The sequence below is a fragment of the Lepidochelys kempii genome, chromosome 7 (assembly GCF_965140265.1).
Source record: "Lepidochelys kempii isolate rLepKem1 chromosome 7, rLepKem1.hap2, whole genome shotgun sequence".
Lineage (NCBI taxonomy): Eukaryota > Metazoa > Chordata > Testudines > Cheloniidae > Lepidochelys > Lepidochelys kempii.
This window is the reverse complement of record NC_133262.1, coordinates 27,240,495-27,262,091: the sequence shown is the minus strand read 5'-3', so window position 1 is coordinate 27,262,091 and position 21,597 is coordinate 27,240,495. Positions and strand designations below refer to the sequence as shown.

General features: G+C 36.6%; 1 protein-coding gene across 8 annotated transcripts in view; it reads left to right on the top strand.

Moving 5' to 3' along the window:
* The window catches only part of CACNA2D3 (calcium voltage-gated channel auxiliary subunit alpha2delta 3), a 735,544-nt gene that overhangs the window by 699,814 nt on the left and 14,133 nt on the right, over positions 1-21,597 (top strand). For 5 of the 8 annotated variants that reach the window (XM_073351526.1, XM_073351529.1, XM_073351528.1 and 2 more), the window contains 3 exons: positions 1,465-1,517; positions 3,142-3,197; positions 8,519-8,630. In XM_073351526.1, coding sequence (XP_073207627.1) covers positions 1,465-1,517; positions 3,142-3,197; positions 8,519-8,630 — 221 coding nt within the window. Of the gene's footprint in view, positions 1-1,464; positions 1,518-3,141; positions 3,198-8,518; positions 8,631-21,597 lie in introns of those variants that run through there. The other 3 variants (XM_073351527.1, XM_073351531.1, XR_012159822.1) reach the window with 3 other exon arrangements.

Below are 21,597 nucleotides of genomic sequence, written 5' to 3'. Positions count from 1 at the left end.
CATTTTCTGACCAGCTCTGGTAGAGGGTTATCTTATCCCCTTTAGTCATCACTTAGCTCTTTAGTTCATTTATTTTTTCCTATAAAGCAGCCCTTCATAGGTCAAGATCTTGTTGGTCTCAGGTTATATGCACCACTTCAGCATCCCTTTCTAGCAATGATGGCACATACACTATACTGCAGTTGGCTGTGGGTTGACCAGCCATGTACCAAAACCCCCTCTGTGGTCTCTGAAAGCTTCAGTTGGGAAGTTGCTGCTGCTCAAAGCTACAATAACTCATGTAAATTGTATCTTAAATTCCACTTCCCTAAGAGAGGAAATGCTGTATATAGCATCCTCTGTGTGATGAGGGTTGTTCTGTTTCTCTCTGCACAGCATACACCTAGGGGAGAACATGACCCCAAGCTCTTAAAAAATGGCATTGTTTAGTTAAACATCCTCTTCACCTGCCAGAAATCAGAAATAAAACAGTTTAAGCTGACATTCCATTCTTTTTCCATTGTGCCTAGGTATTCCAGATGTTACTGCAATGGGGACCTTATTAAGGTGCTGATTCAGCAAGGTTCTTAAGCATATGTATGACTTCAAGCATTTGAGTAGTTCCATTATAGTCAGTGGGACTATGCATATGCTCAAAGTTATGCCTTGATGCTCTGGCATCTACAAGAAGAACTCAAAACATCTTACAGAGCTGAAAGATCTATGCACAAATATGTGAGAGGATGGACTTCTGTATTTCAGATTTCAGGAAACTAACTATTCTGCATGGGTTACCCCCAAAATGAATATTGCTATTGATACTTTATTTGAAAAATATTTAAAATGTATAAAACACAATAAAATCAAAATTATCAATTTACTTCCATTTAAAAATAATTGAATTATTAGTTTAATTAATTTCCCACAAAATATAGGGGAAAATTAATAAATATTTTAACACTCTGAATATTCCCGAGTTCTGGGCTTTCAGAAAGGCAGAGATGACTTCACATACAAAAAGTAAATTCAAGCTGTGTCAGTTTTCCTCTCCCCATTACAATGAAGGGCAGTGAGGTGAGGAATAGAGATTTACATTGCAGAGAGGCAACTCTGTGAATTACAATTGAAAACACTTAAGTGATCTATCAGTACTACTCCCTCCACATTAGCCTAGGAAATAGTAGCCCCTAGAGGTAAAATATTTAAGTATCATTTGCAGAAATTCCTTGTTTCTCAATGATAACTCCTGCATTGGATCACGTTTGTTTTACTTGTAAAGCACATTTCATGACTGTGTAGTTTGAATGTTTTAAAATGTTGCCATTGAGATACTGTATCTACTTTTTAATCTCCTAGATAAAGCTCTGCTACTTTTTGACATGATACCCATATGTTTCAAATACCATTGTCTTTATATAAAGCCTTCAGTTAAACTACAAATACTGTATGTTTTACCTTTTTATTAAATGAATTGCTTCTCTTCAGCCTTATAATGCCTTCTTTGCCGCAGTAAAATGGATAATGACTGAACTTGCCGTGTAAGTAAATTTTGTCAAGAATTTAAAGAATATTTTAACTTTTTTGTCCTACATACTGAATTATTTTTTAAAAAAACTTGTTATTAATTCAGTAACATTTTTCTTTATTATTAAATCTCTGGTGTAAAAGTCTTAGAAAATATATAATATAGGAATGTATAATTGAAGCTTTTAATAAGTTATTCATGGTTGTCACTTATATCCTTATGTCTTTGCTTAGCAGTCTAGCAGCTTGCAATACGCAAACCAAATTTATTATTGTGGTTACTGTTAAATTTAACATGAATGTCTGGCTGTTTTTAGTGCTGCTTGGGTGGGCTGTAGTCAATAGAACACGCTGTCTTAGTGATTCATTGTGTTATTTTGTGATTTCATAAAGTATTCTATAAGTTGGACCCTTTAAAACTTATGCCAGATCAAGGTGTGCTTATCACATGTTATTTAATTGTTGACTTTATCTAATCCCCACAATGTTTTAAATGAACATAGATGATGCATTAGTGGGCATGGACTTTTGAAAGAAATTGGACCTATTGCCTAAAAAAGCACAGGGAAGAATCACACAAAATGAAGGAGAGCTTTAAAAAAATCTGTTTTGTGTTATTATGTAAACAAATCACTTAGAATATTCTAAGCTGTGTGTTTTATTATTGTACTTTTCAGACAGCTCAATTTCAGGCTTAAATGTAATCTCTCCATAAATAGGAAGCAATCTTTTCTCGTAACTATTTTGTTTTAATTGAAAAGTATTATGAGCTTTTGAAAAGACAGTTTGAAGTATGATCTTGGAAACTGTAATTAATTGGCCATTAACACTCTGCAGAATTGAAATGCATCTCTCAAAGTAAATATCAGAAAAAATCACATTGCAAATGAGATTTTCTTGCTGGTTGTAACAACATCAAAAATTGCAAGAAACACACTTCTCCCCTTCTGAATTTGAAAATTTGTAGTCTCTTGTCATTAAGGTTAACTTTGCATGTTGGTTTCACATTATAATAAAAGCTGATACATTACAGTTGACCTTCAGCGTATTTTCATGGGCTAGTGTATTTTCTCGATAGATAGATAGACCAAAAAACCCCCCAAAACTAGTTAGCCTCTGGTTAATCAAGTCTGTTCTACTGCTAGAAGTAAAATAATATTTTATTATTTAGGATCCTTGAATAAGCATAAGAAAGTATTTTATTTGTATTGCTGTATCATGGCCAGGAAAGTTCTAACCATATGGCTTTTTACTAGAGAATCAAAATATTCTGTATGATGAAGAATAACTATAAATAATGGTCAACTGTAAAATTGCTGTGGGCTGCCATGCACTGGGAATTTTAATGAGCTTTCTCATGTAAAAGCTCTTGATTGTAAAATGATGTAGCTACAATATCTCGATAGTGTTAATTTCAGAATAAGTTTTCACTGGCAAGATAAAGCCTAGTGAAAATATAGCAATAGCAAAAGATAACTCAGGAGTTATGCTAGCAGCTTGAACATCAGTTTCTTGTTTGTTTTTATTTAAAATGGGATGAATGGTATCACCCTACCGACATTTTAAAGATGGAACAAAGAGCTAATATTTTGAAAACGTTCTATGTAATAATATGAAACATTTTGATAATTTCTTTAGGTTCTTGGTGGAATTTAATTTGTGCAGTTGGTGGCACTCAGATTTAACAGCAAAAGGTAAGTGTAAACTGTTCTTATGGCCCTAATGAAAAATATTCTAGATTTAATTGCACTTTTAATATTAAAACATACATTAAGTGTTTTATTTACTATATTAATATTGTTAATGGTAAATTTTTGTCTGTCATCAATATTATATTCTCTTTCAGCCCTCATTATGATAGTTTAGGACTCAGTTATTTTCCATATCTCTGTGTGTGTGTGCTTATGTGTATTTTTAATACTGCAGTGAAATTACAATGTATTAGCATAAAAGCAGAACTTAAAATGCATGTGACATATAAATAATATTAAGGATGATTTTGTGAAGGTGATTTTAAACAAAAAACAGAATACAATAAAACAAGATGAATTTTTCCTGTTCTAATATTTTTTTCTTTTCTAAATTAAAAACAAAAAAATCTTCCTGCTTAATGCATCACCATTAGCCTCATTCTGTTTATAGCACATATTGTATAGAACTGGTCAAAATTTTTCTGATAGAATTTATTTTCTATTGGAAAATGCTGTTTTATCAAAATCAAAACATTCTGTGGGAATATGTTAATTTAACAATTCCATTTAGGAAAAAAACTTGGAAAAAAGACCACATTTTGATAAGGTCTAAATATTCCATTTTGACCTTGTCAGAACAGAGTGCTTTGATTTTTTGTTGTTTAAAAATGACTTTATTTTAAAATTTATTTTATTTTATAGTCTATTATAAATTATGATAGATTATAAAAGTGCTAACAAAGTTGAAACTGGAACGAAAGTTTAGATTTTATGGAATCAGTTTTTTTTTAAAAAAAAAGGTCAACATTTTTGTTTCATGGGAACTTGCCATTTATTTTTTTCTGATTTGGAATGAAAACAAATATCAGAATGTCAGAATTTCCTGCACAATGAAAATTTCTAGTTTTGATCAGCTCTTATATATTTTTTTTTAATCCTTTTGGATACTTCAGAATTTCTGTATGATAATTAGTAAGAATAGTGTTATTAAACTGTTTATTACACTAGGTATCATTACACTAGGTTGTCATTTGCCACTATAACAATTAAAACATTCTCCATTTCAAGGCCCAGATCCTGAGTTGCTGATAGCATAGTTTAGGAGCAAGGGGTGCACACGTAACCTTTCATTTATCTTTTGCATTCCTTTGATCCTGGTTTGATTCCGTTGCCTCCTCCTCCACATACCCAGGAGCCTAGTAGCTCAGGCATCCTCCTAGGACAGGGGAAGACATGGGTTCAGTTCCCTTCTCTGGAGCAGGGATTCAGACCTGAATCTCCCACATTTCAGCTGAGTGCCCTTACCACCAGACTAGAAGGTATTCTGTGGTGGATCTCTCTCAATCTCACCTATTGAAGCTGTTCCATTGTACAAATAATTAAATGGTCATTAGCACAGGGACTTGATCTTGGATCTCCATCATCCTAGCTGGGTGGCCTAATTACCAGACTGTAGCGCTTTGTTCTCTCTGGCCCAATGACTAATCACGTATTTTATACGAAATTGAACAGCTTCAGCATGTGACACTGGGAGACCCAGAATACCCTAGCTTGGTGGTAAGGGTGCCATCCTGGAATGGGGGAAGAATTCAAATACTAGCTCTGTAGCAGGGATTCAAACCTGGGTCTCAAACATCCCAAGTGAGTACCCTAACCATTTGTGTTAAGGGGACCACCATCCCCTGCTTTGGTTTTGTGAATCTAGCTCTTTGCTTTTATTTTAAAAAAGGCTTAAAATGCTCAGAAACCAAATATTTCTTTTGTCCCAAAACAAAATTTGTGTCTGTCTGATTTACAAAAAGTCTGAATTTTCATTTTTGGTTTGGTTTGAATTGATTTTTTTTCCATTTTTCTGGAACTTCCAGAAAACCAAAAAATCAGTTTTTTGCCCACCTCTTAGCGTGACCAGATATCCTGATTTTATAGGGACAGTCCCGATTTTGGGGGCTTTTTCTTATATAGGTTACTTTTACCCCTCACCCCCGTCCCGATTTTTCACATTGCTGTCTGGTCACCCTACTACCTCTAGTCCTGATGCAGTCCATCCAAATGGTGCATGCATCACATTTGAAGAGATGACTTTATAATTAGTACCTCTCTTTGTTAAATGTCTATGTAGTTCCCCTGCTTTGGTTTGTAGGTATGTTCTAGATACCAAACACCACCAATATTATTAACTTGCCATTTTATCTTCCCCCCCACAACCAAAAATTTACCATTACTTTACTGAAAAGCAACAGTGTGAATGAGGGACATTCATTCATGTTTTAGCTAAAAATGTTGCATGTCATTATACACTTCACCTGCTCCATTTCCTTAATGAATAGGGCTCCTGCTCACTGGAAAGCTATCATTTTTATAAAACTAGCTTACCTAATTAGAATTTGGTGATCTGGCAGTCTTTTGGAAATTGGCTTCCATTACCCAAGATAAATGAAAGAAAAAGTATTCCGAAAAGCAAATGTTGAGGTATGTTCTTATTCAGATGCCACAGCATTGCTCCCATTAGTACTATTGAGAGTTACAGTGAACATGTATATACCTCACTCAATTAAAACCAAAGAACTCACGCAGTAGCAACAAATTCCCATGCCTTTCTTAACAATACCTCATAGATCATAGTGATTTTCAGTCCCTCCAAGGGTAAAATGACAAGTATATTTTGTGCATTATTATTGACACAAAACCTGCTCCAAACACCTGCCAGCTCATCAACTTCACGGTAGGAGAAATATTTCTACCTGCATCACGGAGCCCCATAACCTCTCTCACACTTATGAATTTGAGACGGGAGATGGCTTCCTCAACCTTGGGCCTCACAATCAAGAGACCAGAGAAATCTGAAACTTTCCAGTCTCTGGAAGCCTCTTTGTTACCTAGGTCTGTTGATACATGAGGGAGTAGGGCTCCAGAATCATAGGTGGGGATCACACCAACCATTCTGGTGCAGCAGGTATTCACCATCCCAAATGGAGAGAACAGGAAGGAAAGGGGGGATGGTGCAGATCCTTGCCAGTTAACCTCATCTAGGTGGCCAGACCCAATAAAGTGGTCCCTAACAGAGGCAGAACCCTACAGTGCCAGGTGATTCCCCCCACTCCTCTAGTTTTCACGCATTTGATTATAAAGATTTTTTCCATCATAAATTCCTGACTAGTGTAAAATGAATATAATTCTCAAATCTCCTTAATTATTTAAATGTAAAACTTACTCATGAAGCATGATGCACAGGTTTCTGTGGATCAGATATTTCCCACTCTGTAAAACAGAGTCAGATTAGTTCCATCGGTGCAAGACACAGAGGCCTTGTCTACATTCCAAAATTAAGCTGACCTAAGTTAGATTGACGTACAGCCCCGCAATCATTATTGCGGTTTCTCATGTCCACAACAGCTCCTTCTGTCAGCGGAACATGTCCTCACCTGGAGCGCTTCCACCGACTGAAGTGGGGCACTGACAGCCAGAACCTCCCTACCCCAGAGTTGACAGCTGGAGACACCCTAGCCCCCGCCCTGGTGGTGGGAGCCTCCGTGCCAGGGCTGGCAGCCTGGACTGTGGCCACCTCCTGGTAAGGGATTGGGGGAGGTGAGGAGAGCCTGAGCCTTGCTACCTCCAAGTGAGGGATTTCCCCCCACACTTAATGCCTTGCCAGGGGTCAAACAGGCTTGGGCTCTCCTCCCCGCCCTCAATCCCTCACTGGGAGGTAGCCAGCCTTGGGCTCTCTTCCCCGCAAATAAATCCCTCATCAACAGGTGATGTAAGTAACATAAACACTGCATCACCCGAACTACACCCACTTAAGTGCTATGCCTCTCATGGAGGTGGTGTTATTAGGTTGATGTAGTGGGCAATTTACATGGGCAGGAGCACCATTGTAGTATAGACACTTACATAGTTAGGTCGACGTAAGCTCATAGGTGCTGGAGCTGGGGGTGCTGTTATACCCTCAGGCTTGAAGTGGTTTCCATTATACACAGGGTTTACAGTTTGGTTCAATAGCTCTCTATACCCCTACTATAAAAATTCCTCCAGCACCCCTGCATAAGCTGCCTTTCAATCGACCTAACTCTGTGGTGTAGTCCAGGCCAGAGGTAAAGTTTTCAAAACCACTAGCATGGCTTAGGTGCCTAAGTGCCTGTATAAAAAAGGATGAGACATATCATATTAATCTCCCCCTCTTCCTGTCTTCTCATCTCCCTCCAACAATACCCCGCCTAAGTTTGATGCATATGAGAAAATTTGTTTTTGTTTGGCATGTAAAAAATAATATAGTTCGGAGAGATATATCCTACTGTTTTCTTTGACTTACAAACCCAACTTTGCGATAATTCCCTGACTGATCTGCAGTAGGCTTACCATTGGCTCTAAAACAATCTTGAGTGGAGAAACTGTGGAGTCCATGAGCCTGTTCAGTGTAATCTATCCTTACATAATTGATAGCCAGTTTCCCCAGAAAGCAATTAGTTGAAGATACGTCTAGAGGTTGTTTGCACATATAAGCAGTAAAATATGATCCAGTGAATAAGTCACTAGAGTGGGGGTAAGGAGACCTGCATGTCATTCTCAGCTCTGTCATTGTCCTGTGGTTTGACTAGGAACAAGTCATGTCACTGCTGTGTGCCTCAGTTTTCCCAAGAGTAAAATGGGAATAGTGATACTTACCCTCCCATGTAAAGCACTTTGAGGCATCTATGGATGAAAAGTGCTATGGAAAATTAAGTATTATTATGTTAGGGAGGGAAAAGCCAGAGATAAAAGACACCCAAAACCTGAGCATCACTTCTTGGTGAGATCTTTTTTCTTTTTTCCTTTTTTTTTGTCCCCTATGTCCTTTCTTTGTGAGTTCTGAGACAATGCAAAGTCTCGAGGGTCACCCTCCACAGAAATGATATGCTGACTTCAATTGAATGTACAGTACCTTAATTAGGGGTACTCCAGCAAATGCATTTAAATACAATTATTAAGGAGAATTAGAAAGTAGATATGTACACTTGAAACATAAAAGCAGCAGCTAGTTTCGCTTGAGTCTATCCATAGTGTGAAAACAAGATCTTGTCCATAAATGAAAACTAGCTTGGCTAAGGGTAAATCGCAAATAACTATGATAAGGTTTATGTCTTACAGAATTACATCCCCCAGCTAAAAGAGTTTTTTGTTAATTAAAAAAAAGCATTTTGCACTGCCTAGGAAATATCACAGGGTGGCAGAAGCTGAGTAACATTTCCATTCACTGTAAGCTGTTTGGTACAGTAGCTCACATTGTTGAGAGTTTTTGTGTGCCTGTTCTTCCCAAGTAACATTAAGATATTTTTATATGCCTATAGCACAGAGATTGAAACAAACCCTAGAGCCTTGTGATACTGAATATCCAGCATTTGTTTCTGAACGCACGATAAAGGAGACCACGGGAAACATTGCTTGTGATGACTGTTTCAAGTAAGCCCTTTCAATTTTTTATACAACAGATTGTGACAAACCAGATAAACTGAGATTTTTAAGTTTATGTTGAAGGATATGCAGTTCTAGCTTTTACAGTGTGTCTTATCCATCAATGACTGGATGCCATTTCTATCAGTAGTGTACGGGTCATATAAAGGGTTAATGTTCTGAAATTAAAGCAAGGGATATTTTACTGTACCAGAAAATGCTGGGTAGGTCCAGGCTTCTAGTGAATGAAGAAGTTCTTTGCAGTGGTATAAGTTTTAGGTCAACGACTGGAGACCAGACTTGTGCAATATCCTAAAAAAGGGAGAATTTTTTACTGATTTACATACAAATGAAAGGTCAAGGCAGTTAGTTGTCCTATAAGCAAAACAACGTAGGAATTCCACTGGCTTTTGGTGCAGTGGTATCTGTTTGTTCTGTTTGACTCTCCAACACTCTCCCCATATTGGAGTTGTTAAGCTGAAAAGCATGGGAGAGGAGTAAAGATCTTTTCCCAAGCTTTCGCGCTGGGAAGCTGAGCTGACAATGGACAAGTCTGGCACACATTAGACATCCCTTGGTTGCTTGTACTATTACGATAGTAGACGAGTCCTTCCCAGGGTTAAAAGAAGAACTTCAAAGAAAATTAATTCGTCCCAACTTTCCCCCCCAAAAGTAATATGCTTGCTCATTGCATTAGTGTCTCTCTAAATCGATAATAAGAAATGTCACTTAACAGTATATTATCATTAGAATGTCACTCAGTGACTGAACAGAAGTATAGTTTATGCACATGATTATATTAATTTTGTATACTTAGTGATGGTTTCTGTTGTTTAATTTAACTTTCCGTATGCTGAGAGATCATTGTCACAAAACACATTAATATTTGCAGTAGTATCCTTTCTATCACAGAAATACCAAGAAGAACTAGTACAATCAAAATTCCTACCACTTTTGATTTATTTGGTTCAGACAGAAATTGTTATAGCCTTCTTCCTCCATCCTAAACCAATATGCAGTTAGTAACTAAGGGTGAAATCCTGGCCCAACTGAAGTCAATGGGTGTTTTGCAGGATTTCACTCTAAACTTTCATTTCAACCCATTTCAACACACATGCTTTGTAATAACCTGAACATCTTAAAAAAATAAGTGAGTGAATCCCTGAGGTATAATTTATAAAGTGATCATTTGTGAAGGCAGTTTAGTTACAGTGAACAAACTTCTGAATCTGAAAAATGTATTTTTCTTACTGTAAAGAGTGAAGCACAGCAATGTGGCCAATGTTATGTTGGAGCTAGCAAGTGAAATGTCAAGTGTTTGGTTCACACACTTATTGTGGGGGGGTCAGCCAGACGGTATGCCAGAGGCATCCACCCTTTAACATATTTAGGGACAAATTAATAACATGTCAGAAGCCTAAGAGATCTTTTTAATTTTTATGAAATACAAAAGATTGCAACATCACTCAACTTTACTACAAAGTTGGAAATTGCAAGTCTCAGAACTTAATATTCTATATGGATCTGAGCACAGACCACTTGGATCAAGACATATCATCTCATGCTGGAACCAGTAGCCTGTGGGCTACACCTTTGTATTAAGGATGAGAACTGCTACAAACCATATTGTAGAACTTGGGGCTGAGGAGTGCATTTTGATCACCCCATAGCTTTTTGAAGACTTAAGACGTGCTGAAAATGAGTATTCACTTCTAGTTCATTTCTGGTTATCATTTAGTTATAAAGAAACTATTGCAGTCATGTCAGAGCAACTCTTTTTATAAGGCTTTTGGTGACAGAAGTAGTCTTATTTTATAAACTAATCCTGCAGAACACTTTCATTGTAACAATAGGTCCTACTGCATGAAAAGTACAAACTCAAGAAAATCAAGCCATTATGTTCCCACATAGCAAACACCACTTATTGTTATATTACTATATTATGCTTGATGTCAACAATGTAGAAATAAAACAGTATGGCTTTATCATCATTGCTCAGAGGATTAGTGAGAATATGCACAGCAAATTACTTTATCACATACATTTTGTTTAACATTGCAAAAAGGCTTGATTCCATTAAAAAGAGATTGATTTAACGGGACCAGATTTTCAGGCTGTGTAGGTAATTTCAGGGCAAAGGAAATAACTTTCAAAAAATAACATCATTCTGCCAAACTTGGAAAGCAATGAGTTGGAAACTGAGTTTAGTGAAAATTATAGTATTTTAAAAATAATGTGCTAAGATGATTTTCATAGAAAAACATTTTATGTTCCACAGTGGAACAAAAAACAAAACAAAACAAAAAACCACCACAACCAAATCTACGTTAGTTACCAACTGTTCTCAAGCCACCCATTATTTTTCTCCACAAGCAATGGCAAACCATAGAGAAATAATCCCGAAGAACTGTTAGATTTTCATGGGAACACTCTTCGTTATGCAGTTTACCCACTGACTGTCATTAACAATCTACAAAGTGCATCTAAGATTGTACTCTGCACTGGTTACCAAATGTTTTGCTATAACCCAAGCAGCTTTCCCACAGAATAGCTAAGGAATTTGACCCAGAGCCTTCTGTGGACCTACATCTAATGACCCATTTTTCAATTTCATGGCTTCAGTACAGTAAATATTTTTACAAGGAAGCATATTGCTCAATATTCTTAATTTAAGAGTGGTGTCTCATTTGCTGCAAGTAAGGGTCCAATATTACAGGCTGCTGCGTGCCCTCAACTTCCACTGCCTTCAGTGGGACTTGAGGGTGCTCAGTGCTTCACGTGATCGGATGCTAAGGGTTTCAATCCAGCTCCCATAGAGTCAGTGGGAGTCTTTCCATTGATTCTAATGTGAGATGGATCAGGCCATAAATGAGTATATTTATTTTACACATTTATACAAATAGAGCAGGGTGGCTACTGGAGAAAGGTATTCGCAAATATTCAGCTGAATATACATCACAAATTTACTCCCGTGGTATTCCCAACTCCTTTGTTTAATTTTCACATGCATTCATATGAATAATTTTTGCTTTCAAGAACATTTTGGGAAAGTGAAAATGTCATAGATATTTACGCAAGTATTCAATCTGGAAATATTGTACTCTTCCACTGCAAGAAAGTTTGTACCACAAGTGACTCATTCAAGCCTTTCTCCGGTTTTGTAAAAGTTTTGGTCAACCAGTTAGTGAAATGAAGCAATATTATTTGACTTACAAAAACAATCATTCAGCACAAATATTGATTGTGAATAGAGCATACACAAAGCAAGAATCAAATGACTAATCCTGCATGATATAGCTTGCTGTCAACTCTTATTGACTCACAAGGGACTTCAGGACCTTGAGTGATAGGGTCCAATTTAAAGGCTATAATTACTTTGCATAAAGCTTTAAAATAAATTTGAATATTAGGTATGTGAATTAAAATCAAAGTGCTGGTGAACAAATCACAAATATTATAAGGGACTACATCAAATATATACATTGTTCACTCATAAATAACTCTATGGCCTCGTTTGAAAGCCCATTTAAGTCAACAGAAAGATGCCTACTGACTTCAGTGGGCTTTGGATCAGGCGCTAAATGTGTGCATATGTATATAATATAATCTTGTATGTGTAAACTTGCTATAAAGAAAGAAATAGTTCTTCAGGACAATTTGCAGTGTTTAAAATGTTTTTAAAATATAGGTTTTATTAAGAAAGTAGGAGCCTAAAAGAAAACAAGAATTAACATAAGAATGTCATTAGGGTCAGGGTTTGGCTGCCTCAACCAATAATTTTTTGTCATTCAATATCCCACTGATTATTAAATTAATCTGTTATTGTAACAGAAATCAAAAACAAGTCAGCCCATATTTTTGGGGCATTTGAGATTGTCAACAAGAGCACAAAACTGAATATGTTGGTTTTCTACATAAAACATTTTCATATTTTCCAGTAAGCTGTTTCTTTCTTGTACACACACACGTACACGCACACAGCATTGTGTTTTAAACTCAAATGACAGACTGTTAAATATTCCACTCAATAAGAAGCAGCTGCAGTATTGGAAATAGTTGCTTAAAAGAGATAATGATTTATCAATGGTAAGCAACACTCTTCCCTCTGAGTCAATACTGCACAGTGCACAAAGCCCTCAATGTGGTTTTTAAGGGACACTATGCTGTTTGGAGGTGATGTCTTTTAGATTAGACATTAAATTTAGGGCTTACTAAGTAATTCACAGCCCTAGTCACAAATATAGGGTGTTACCCCAATCACTTAACCAAAGTCTAATGCAGGTAATTCAGTCCACCTCAATTCTACCTCAATTTCAGTTGACTACAATATTATTTTCTAGCTTCTGCTATGTTCTTTGCCTACCTCACACGGGGATTGTGAGGCTTAATTAATGTTTATAAAGCACTTTGAACTACTTGAATGAAAGGTCTCTTAGAAGTGCAAAGTGTTTATTATTATAACTTAGAGAGGAAGATAACATTTACAGTGCTAGAATTTGATAAACATGCCAGTATCAAACCTTTGCAGTATATCCCTGCTGATAAAATGTTCCTTTCTAATCTAATTATTTTTTCCACAGTTGTAGGCATTTTGTATTAAAATTCTGCTAATTTTGTTAGGTTCACTTAGAGATATACCATTCATTTTGGTATAAATTCAGGGACTTATGAACAGGGAGAGATCTCCTATTCTAGTATGCATAGCAAATACCTTCTCTGATTATTACCTGGGTAGTAGATTTATGCCTTGTATTTTCAAAATTGCATGCATGCAGTTACTGTTAGTGAGTAGACAAATGGAACCATCTGAACGCATAGCTACCAGATTTGCACATGCAATTGTGGTAAATTGTGCGCGCAAATTAGGCAGACATCACATACATGCTAATTTGAAAAATAGGCCCTTTTCCTACTTTGTTCAGGTACAGTTATGACACACTGGACATGGCTACAAGTCAAGGGCCTGGGCCTGCTCCTATTAACTTGAAAGGCAGAACTCCCATCAGTTTCAATTGCAACATTTGGGTTTAAGAGACTAACTGCACGGTGACAAAATCCTGAGGAAATATTCTCAACTCTATTTGGATTTCTTGTGCATAGTGTTAAGGTACAAAATAAAGAGAAATGTAAATAGAAAAAAAGCTATTTTTCGGGCTGTCAAGCGATTAAAAAAATTAATCGTGATTAATCACGCGATTAAAAAAATTAATTGTGATTAATCATGTTGTTAAACAATAATAGAATACCATTTATTTAAATATTTTGGATGCTTTCTACATTTTCAAATATATTGATTTCAATTACAGCACAGAATACAAAGTGTACAGTGCTCACTTTATATATGGTATATTTTTGATTACAAATATTTGCACTCTAAAAATGATAAAAGAAATAGTATTTTTCAATTCACCTCATTCAAGTACAATAATGCAATATCTTTATCATGAAAGTTGAACTTACAAATATAGAATTATGTACAAAAAAACCCCTGCATTCAAAAATAAAACAGTGTAAAACTTTAGACCCTAGAAGTCCACTCAGTCCTACTTCTTGTTCAGCCACTCTCTCAGACAAACAAGTCTGCAGGAGATAATGCTGCCTGCTTCTTGTTTACAATGTCACCTGAAAATGAGAACAGATGTTTGCATGGCACTGTTGTAGCCGGTGTTGTAAGATATATACGGGCCAGATGCACTAAAGATTCATATGTCCCTTCATCTTCAACCACCATTACAGATGACATGCATCCATGCTGATGATGGGTTCTGCTTGATAATCCAAAGCAGTGCAGACCAATACGTGTTCACTTTCATCATCTGAGTCAGATGCCACCAGCAGAAGGTTGATTTTCTTTTTCAGTTCTATAGTTTCTGCATCAGAGTGTTGCTCTTTTAAGACTTCTGAAAGCATGTTCCACACCTCGTCCCTCTCAGATTATGGAAGGCACTTCAGATTCTTAAACCTTCGGTTGAGTGTTGTAGCTATCTTTGGAAATCTCACATTGGTACCTTCTTTGCATTTTGTCAAATCTGCATGGATTTCTTAAAGTGTTCTTAAAATGTTCTTAAAATGAACAACATGTGCTGGGTCATCACCCGAGACTGCTATAATATTAAATACATGGCAGAATGCAGGTAAAACAGAACAGGGGACATACTATTCTCCCCCCAAGGAGTTCAGTCAAAATATAATTAAACATTATTTTTTTAATGAGCATCATCAGCATGGAAGCATGTCCTCTGGAATGGTAGCCAAAGCATGAAGGGGCATATGGATTTTTAGCACATCTGACATGTAAATACCTTGCAGTGCCAGCTACAAAAGTGCCATGTTAACGCCTGTTCTCACTTTCAAGTGACAATGTAAATAAGAAGCCAGCAGCATTATCTCCCCTAAATGTAAACAAACCTGTTTGTCTTAGCAATTGGCTGAATAAGAAGTAGGACTGAGTGGACTTGTAGGCTCTAAAGTTTTACATTGTTTTGTTTTTGAGTGCAGTTATGTAACAAAAAAATCTACATTTGTAAGTTGCACTTTCACAATAAAGAGATTGCATTATGGTACTTGAATGAGGTGAATTGAAAAATACTATTTTTTTATCATTTTTACAATGCAAATATTTGTAATAAAAATAATAGCATAAAGTGAGCTCTGTACACTTTGTATTCTGTGTGGTAATTTAAATCAATATATTTGAAAATATACAAAAACATCCAAAAATAGTTGTTCAATTTCAATTGGTATTCTATTGTTTAAGAGTGCGATTAAAATTGTGATTAATCGAGATTAATTTTTTTGAGTTAATCGTATGAGTTAACAGCGATTAATCGACAGCCCTGCTATTTTTCACCAGGAAACCATGTAAACGTGCCTGTACCCATCCCAGTTCAGGAAAGCAGTTAAGTATGTATGTGACTTCAGTAGGACTTAAGCACAAGTGTTCATATACTGCACGAACAATTACTGTTTACATTCATAGGAGTTACTGCATTGAATAACAGCTATATTGTATACATGGCCACCTAAAATGTGAATAAACTAAACCCTTCCTAAGCCCCTGATGTACACCAATATGTTCCATGTCATAAGGGAAGAAATACATAGTTATCCAACTTGCAAATCACCAGGGAGCCAACCAAGGCAAGTTGTTGTTGTTGCTGTTTTTAAGGGATAGTGTTTTTTGCTGCTTTTTACACATAGAAACAGGTAAATGAAATTGGAATTCTAGTTAATTTGGAGATCACACAGCTCTTTGTGCAGCTTTTTAATAGCAAATTTCAGATTTGTCCATAGAATGTGCTTATTCAGCGGTGACCAGATAAATAACACAACTTAGATTCAGATTGTACTCAACATGAGTAGTACAATTTATAGCATTAAAAATATAATGGTATTTTAAAACCACTCAATTTTGAGATCTAACATAATTTGCTAAAACACTTCTGCATTTGTTGTTTGGCAGAGGCTTACTAAACTGCTGTACTTAATCTTGCTTCAAATGTGTAAATAAATATGCAATTCAATTTTCCATAGAATAAATAATAATTTGCCTTTTCAGATGGAGTTAGTTTACTTCTAAACAAATCAGCTTGCCACATAAAACAAGCAAAACACCAAGGCCCAATTTCTTCCCTGTTCATATATCAGGATCTCCCCACGGATTCCAGGAGTGGATTGGGCGGTAAAATACAATCACCCCTTCAGAAGTAGTTTTGGTTGTTATTCATTTTACCATATTCATCTTAAAGGCCCATGGGCAAAAGCAACTATTCCTTATAGTTGATGTTACATTGTATGTTTTATGTAGTTGCTTTTTCAGCAGCCATGCCAAGTATACTCTAGCGTGTGGGTAATATCTAACAGACAAATGAATGGTTTTGACCTGTGTTCAAGCTGAGCAGCAGATGTGTCATACCTACATTTCTCACTGGTGGTGGTGGAAACGATAAAAAAAAATGGGCTAATCACCTTTAACTTACATTGACTTGAATGAGCATTGACTTTGCAGGATGAGCTCAGCATTTTGCACACTGCAACAGGAATTCATTGTGGAGATCAAGGGGTAAGATTTCATTTACATTAGACCCCCTTGACACTGACCTGGCCGTCAGAACAGTGTAAAGTGGCCTTAGTGTGAATGAGAATCTGACCTGAGGTCCTTTAAAAAGGGGGTTCAATGGCTTGCTAATGGGTTTGTTATGGGCGTTCATAGTTCTTTTGTTTGTTTATTTTTTAACTTGCAATCTATGGTGACCAGATGTCCCAATTTTATAGGGACAGTCCCGATTTTTGAGTCTTTTTCTTATATAGGGTCTTATTACCCCACACCCCCTGTCCTGATTTTTCACACTCGCTGTCTGGTCACCCTATTGCAAACTGAATTAATAATATATAAATTAGAGCAATACTAATACCGAGTTATGGGTGAAAAATGTATTTTCTAATCCAAGTAGCAATTCTGTTTGTAAAATGGAACTAATGACTTTTAAGGTTACATTATCCTTTGTAGTTGTTAGGGTTTTTGGATTAGTTGATTTTTTTTTTTTATAATTTCATTAAATGTTTATTTTTACAAACTGTAGGTACAGGATGATATCTGTATCTCAGTGATATCTTTAAAAATTGCTAAAGATGAAAATATAATGGCTGTTTTCTTATCTGTATATCAGTAAATCACAGGATTTTATCTAGGGAGCCATAAATAAAGGCCCACTGACCAAAAACTCTCTCCAGTAGGAAAGATCTGTGTTTCAGACCCTAAAGAAGATGTAGGAATGCTGTCCTCTGGCACAATGGTTTCCAGAATCAAATCTGCCTGATTTTACAGTCATTGCTCATGCAGAACCCTCATAGATGTCAGGGGATGTATTGTAGGTAGAGCAACTGCAGGATAATAAGAAGGTTCTTAAGTAGGCTTAACTGAATTTATTTAATTTTTAAAAAACTTTAATGGATAATGTTAGTTTATTTTTAAGGATTTTGAACATTTTTATCCATTTAAATTTTTAGAGTTGTGGGAATGACTATGGGAGAGCCAGACAGTAAATATTAAATTACTGTAGACTTTGAGATTCAAAAAGTTAAAGCTTAATAATTGTTAAAACACAAGTTGTCAACATCTCATATGAAAATATACAAAGTAAATATCCCTAATTCAAACTAGTAAGTTCTCAAGCACCATTTTTCTTTCTTAGCCTCGCTGTAAATTTTGATTATGTCAATGGAAATATTTTTTTTGTTGGTTTGTGTGTGTGTGTATGCAGTGAAATCGATGTTTACCGACACTGACCAATAAAAATATAATATTTCCAAGATCATTATTAAGGCAGCCAAAAATGAAACTTGTAGCTGATTCCATACAGAAAATTTTTCTTCTTCTCTCCTTATAAAATGGATCAAATTATCCAATCTAAACTGCAAAGTCTGTTTATGCCAAGGCTTTGTATTTACTGTACATACTGTACATTCCTCTACTGAGTATTAGCCAAGTTTCCTCCAATTGTAAAGTGAGATAACTTCCTCTTCTTTCCAAATGCAACAGAGATGATAACCTTTGTCATGCAGGTGGAACTTAAAGTTAATGTGTAGCTAATTTTATCTTTACCCTTTGATAACATTATATTTTGAATGGCTAGTGCAGGAAATGAAGTAAGTTGCCATGTTTTGAAAAGAAAATAGTAATATGAAATAAGAAGGCAGCACATATATAAATTAGCAGACAGGTGACTACTTGTCAGTTATTAGCCTCACAATCCCTTGGACAGTTTCCAACCTGTATTTTTAAAAACAGATGAAAGATTTCAACATAAAACATTTTGGAACTTTTTTATTTGTCCGTGGGATTCAGTATCATAGTAGCTGCTTATTTACAACATATTACCTTAAAGATAGTATTTGATTTTCATTATATTTTTGTATTCTTTTCTCAATTCACGTTTGTGTCCTTGGTCACATCCTGCCAAGAGGCATCTGAGTCCTGCCAAGACATCTCTTTGTCACTTGTTCAGATAATATATCTGAGGCTGCCTATTGAACTGTCAAAGCCATACAAATCTATGTTTGTTAACTGTGATTCTCCTTCCATTTGCTTAGCTTCGAAAGCCAGTGAATTAAATAAGCCCTGTGGGTCAAAGAGAAACTGCTTGAAACATTGTATACTTAATATCTAAATAAAATGTCTGACCATGACAATCTATTTCAAAGGGCATTTTGTGAACTTAAGAAGGAAATTGCTTTCTTAATGCACTATTTCTTTTTGTGACTGGGAAATTTTTCTTATTAGCATGTGTCTAAACACCTCTTGTGCATTGTCAAGGTTACCAACTTGCAGCATACAAGGTGTCCTACATCTGGTCTTATATTACAGTACAGAGATGTGAAAGACATTTAAATGGAAATACCTCAGCAATAATATTAATTGAACAAACACCTTTTAATTCTGTAGTTTAGAACATGTGGACTGACTCCCCACATACAACACGGACTCTAGGTGTAGGTTCCTTACATGCTTAAAAACTAAGCACATTGCTCAATAACTTTTCAGTAACAAAGCCCTAATGTGTTTCTCTTTAAAGATGAAGTAAATGTATCTGTTGTGTCTGAAATATTGATTGCCTGTTCACTTATTTGCAGGAATAATGTGTACTCACATATCCCACAAAAGTCAAAGGGTACATGGTTAGGAGTTTAAATGGGTTGGATGTATACAACCATGTTCCTAAGGAAGAGGGATGTGGGTGCTGGGACACTAGAGAACTAGAGGATCTGCAATTGTGAAAAGGTTTCACATTTTGTTGCATGGGGGACAAGCTTCCCCCTGCATAATTTGCGCAGAATTAATGTTCTGCGCAGAATTTCATTTTTCCAGGCAGAATTGGTGCTGCAGAGCTGTTGGCCACCACTAGGGGCTGCTGGATCCAGCAGAGTCCAACTCTCCAGCTCACAAATACAGGACACTGCTGTGGGGGAGAGGAAGAGGAAGCTGGAGGGTTCCTGGCAGCTGCAGTTCCCAGTACGTCGTGAAGAAATGAGACATCATGCAGGAAACTCTGTACAGACCCAGGACCCAGCATCAAGCTGTTTCTCCCTCTGAATCCCTGGGCTCGAGGTTGGGGGTGGGGAGCAGGGGTATGTGTCAGAGACCAGCGGGACAGAGTTTTCCCCCAAGATGTGCCCAGCTGGCATGTGTGACACATCCAGACTGAGGCACCCAACAAAAGCATAACAGAGAAACAGGAACTGCATTGTCGTAGGGGTTTCTTTAACTCTCTACTCCTGGGGAAAACTTTTTTGTTGTCTATATTGTTAGAGACATACTTGCTGATAGGTATTATGAAATAAATTACCAAAATAATTGAAACTGGTATGATTATATTGAATTCTTTTGACAAATAAAATATTTGGATTAAGAACATTGATTAAAACTAGAAAATGTTCCAGTGAACTTTTAAAGTCAGCCATTGTTATGAACAATCCTTAGAGTTATGAAGAGATTTATTTCAGTTAATAATAAATCATTGCACTGAATTAGTGCAGTCTGATTGATTTAATGCAAATGTGACCTATGCATCTGGGTTTTCATCATTTCTGCATAATAAAGGCTGTGAGTTTTATAAACAGTTAGTAGCCTTTAACTAAGGAAAACAAGTTCATCCTTAAACTTCACAGTTGTGCAGGGCAAATTATTTTGTAAACTAAAAGAAACTATAGGTTTGTCTGGATACAATATGATATACAATATTCTTGTTAATCTCATGCATGTGATCTTTCTTTAATTCTTTCTTCAACACCCTCAGGGACATAGGTCATCCAGCAATTTTGGTCTGGTCAGGCTTCTGAATGTCATGCTGATGGATTTAGCTTCTTTCTCTATTGTTCTATGTAATGTTTCTCTAGGTGGCCCTCTTTTTCTCTCTCCAGCTGGTGTCTGTGTTATCACTTGATGTGGAAGTCATGTTGGTGGCTTCCTTAAATTGTGTCCTAAATATGTCTTCTTGCCACGTTTGAAGCTTGAAGCTGGTGTGCTCCATTTACAATTTCTGATATTGTCATAAACTCTTTCCAGTGGACTTTGAAAATCTTCAATAGGCATTGCTTTGGAATGAGTTTAACTTCTTATCAATTGTTGTTGTGGATTTGCATGACTCTGCTCCATAGAGGACAGACATGATGTCATTGTTAAAAAATTATATTTTTGTATCAGTGCCATTCATGCTACTTTTCCAATTCTTTTCAAATTTCTGAAAGTTGTTTGCCCTTTTTGATATTCAATGTTTGACATCTGGCATGGTGCCACCATCGTAGCACATCTTGCTCCCCAGAAAAGTAGGATTTATTTTCTTCTAATGTTTCCCTGTCAACTCAGATGATTGCTTTTGAAACATTGGTAGCCATATATTTTGTCTTCCCATGGTTGATGAACAAACCAACTTGTTTTCTTGTGTCTGCCAAAAACTGGGTCTTTTCTTCCATTAAGCATTGTGTTGAACTGAGCAGGACAACATCATCAGTAAACACAAGGTCACTCAATTGTACTTTTATCATTTGTCTATAAAATTCCTCAACTGCCTTCGGTGGTTATTTTCCTCATTACAAAGAAAATGTCTTTCTGCAGCATGGAAGAGGTTAGAGGGAATTATCCTGCCTCCTGCATTTCAAAAGTGACACCCGATAGTTCAGAAGAAATCTCTCCTATGGGCAAGTCTTCCTATATTTATCCATTGTTGCCCTGTATAGACATCGCCTGCTGGAACAGAGACAAAAGAGGCTCCACCTAGCTCCTGCTCCAGGTTAAATCGCTGAAGCTGGGGGATGCTGGCCTTTCCCCCAACTGGCTAATGGGTGCCAAAGACTCCAAGGGGTGGAGGGGCCACCTGTTGTCCCTCATTGAGTGTCTCCCTCCCTCATTGCTGGGGCTATCCTCTTTCACTGCCGGCCCCATGCGATTCCCCCACCTGTTGAAATGGGTGGGTAACAT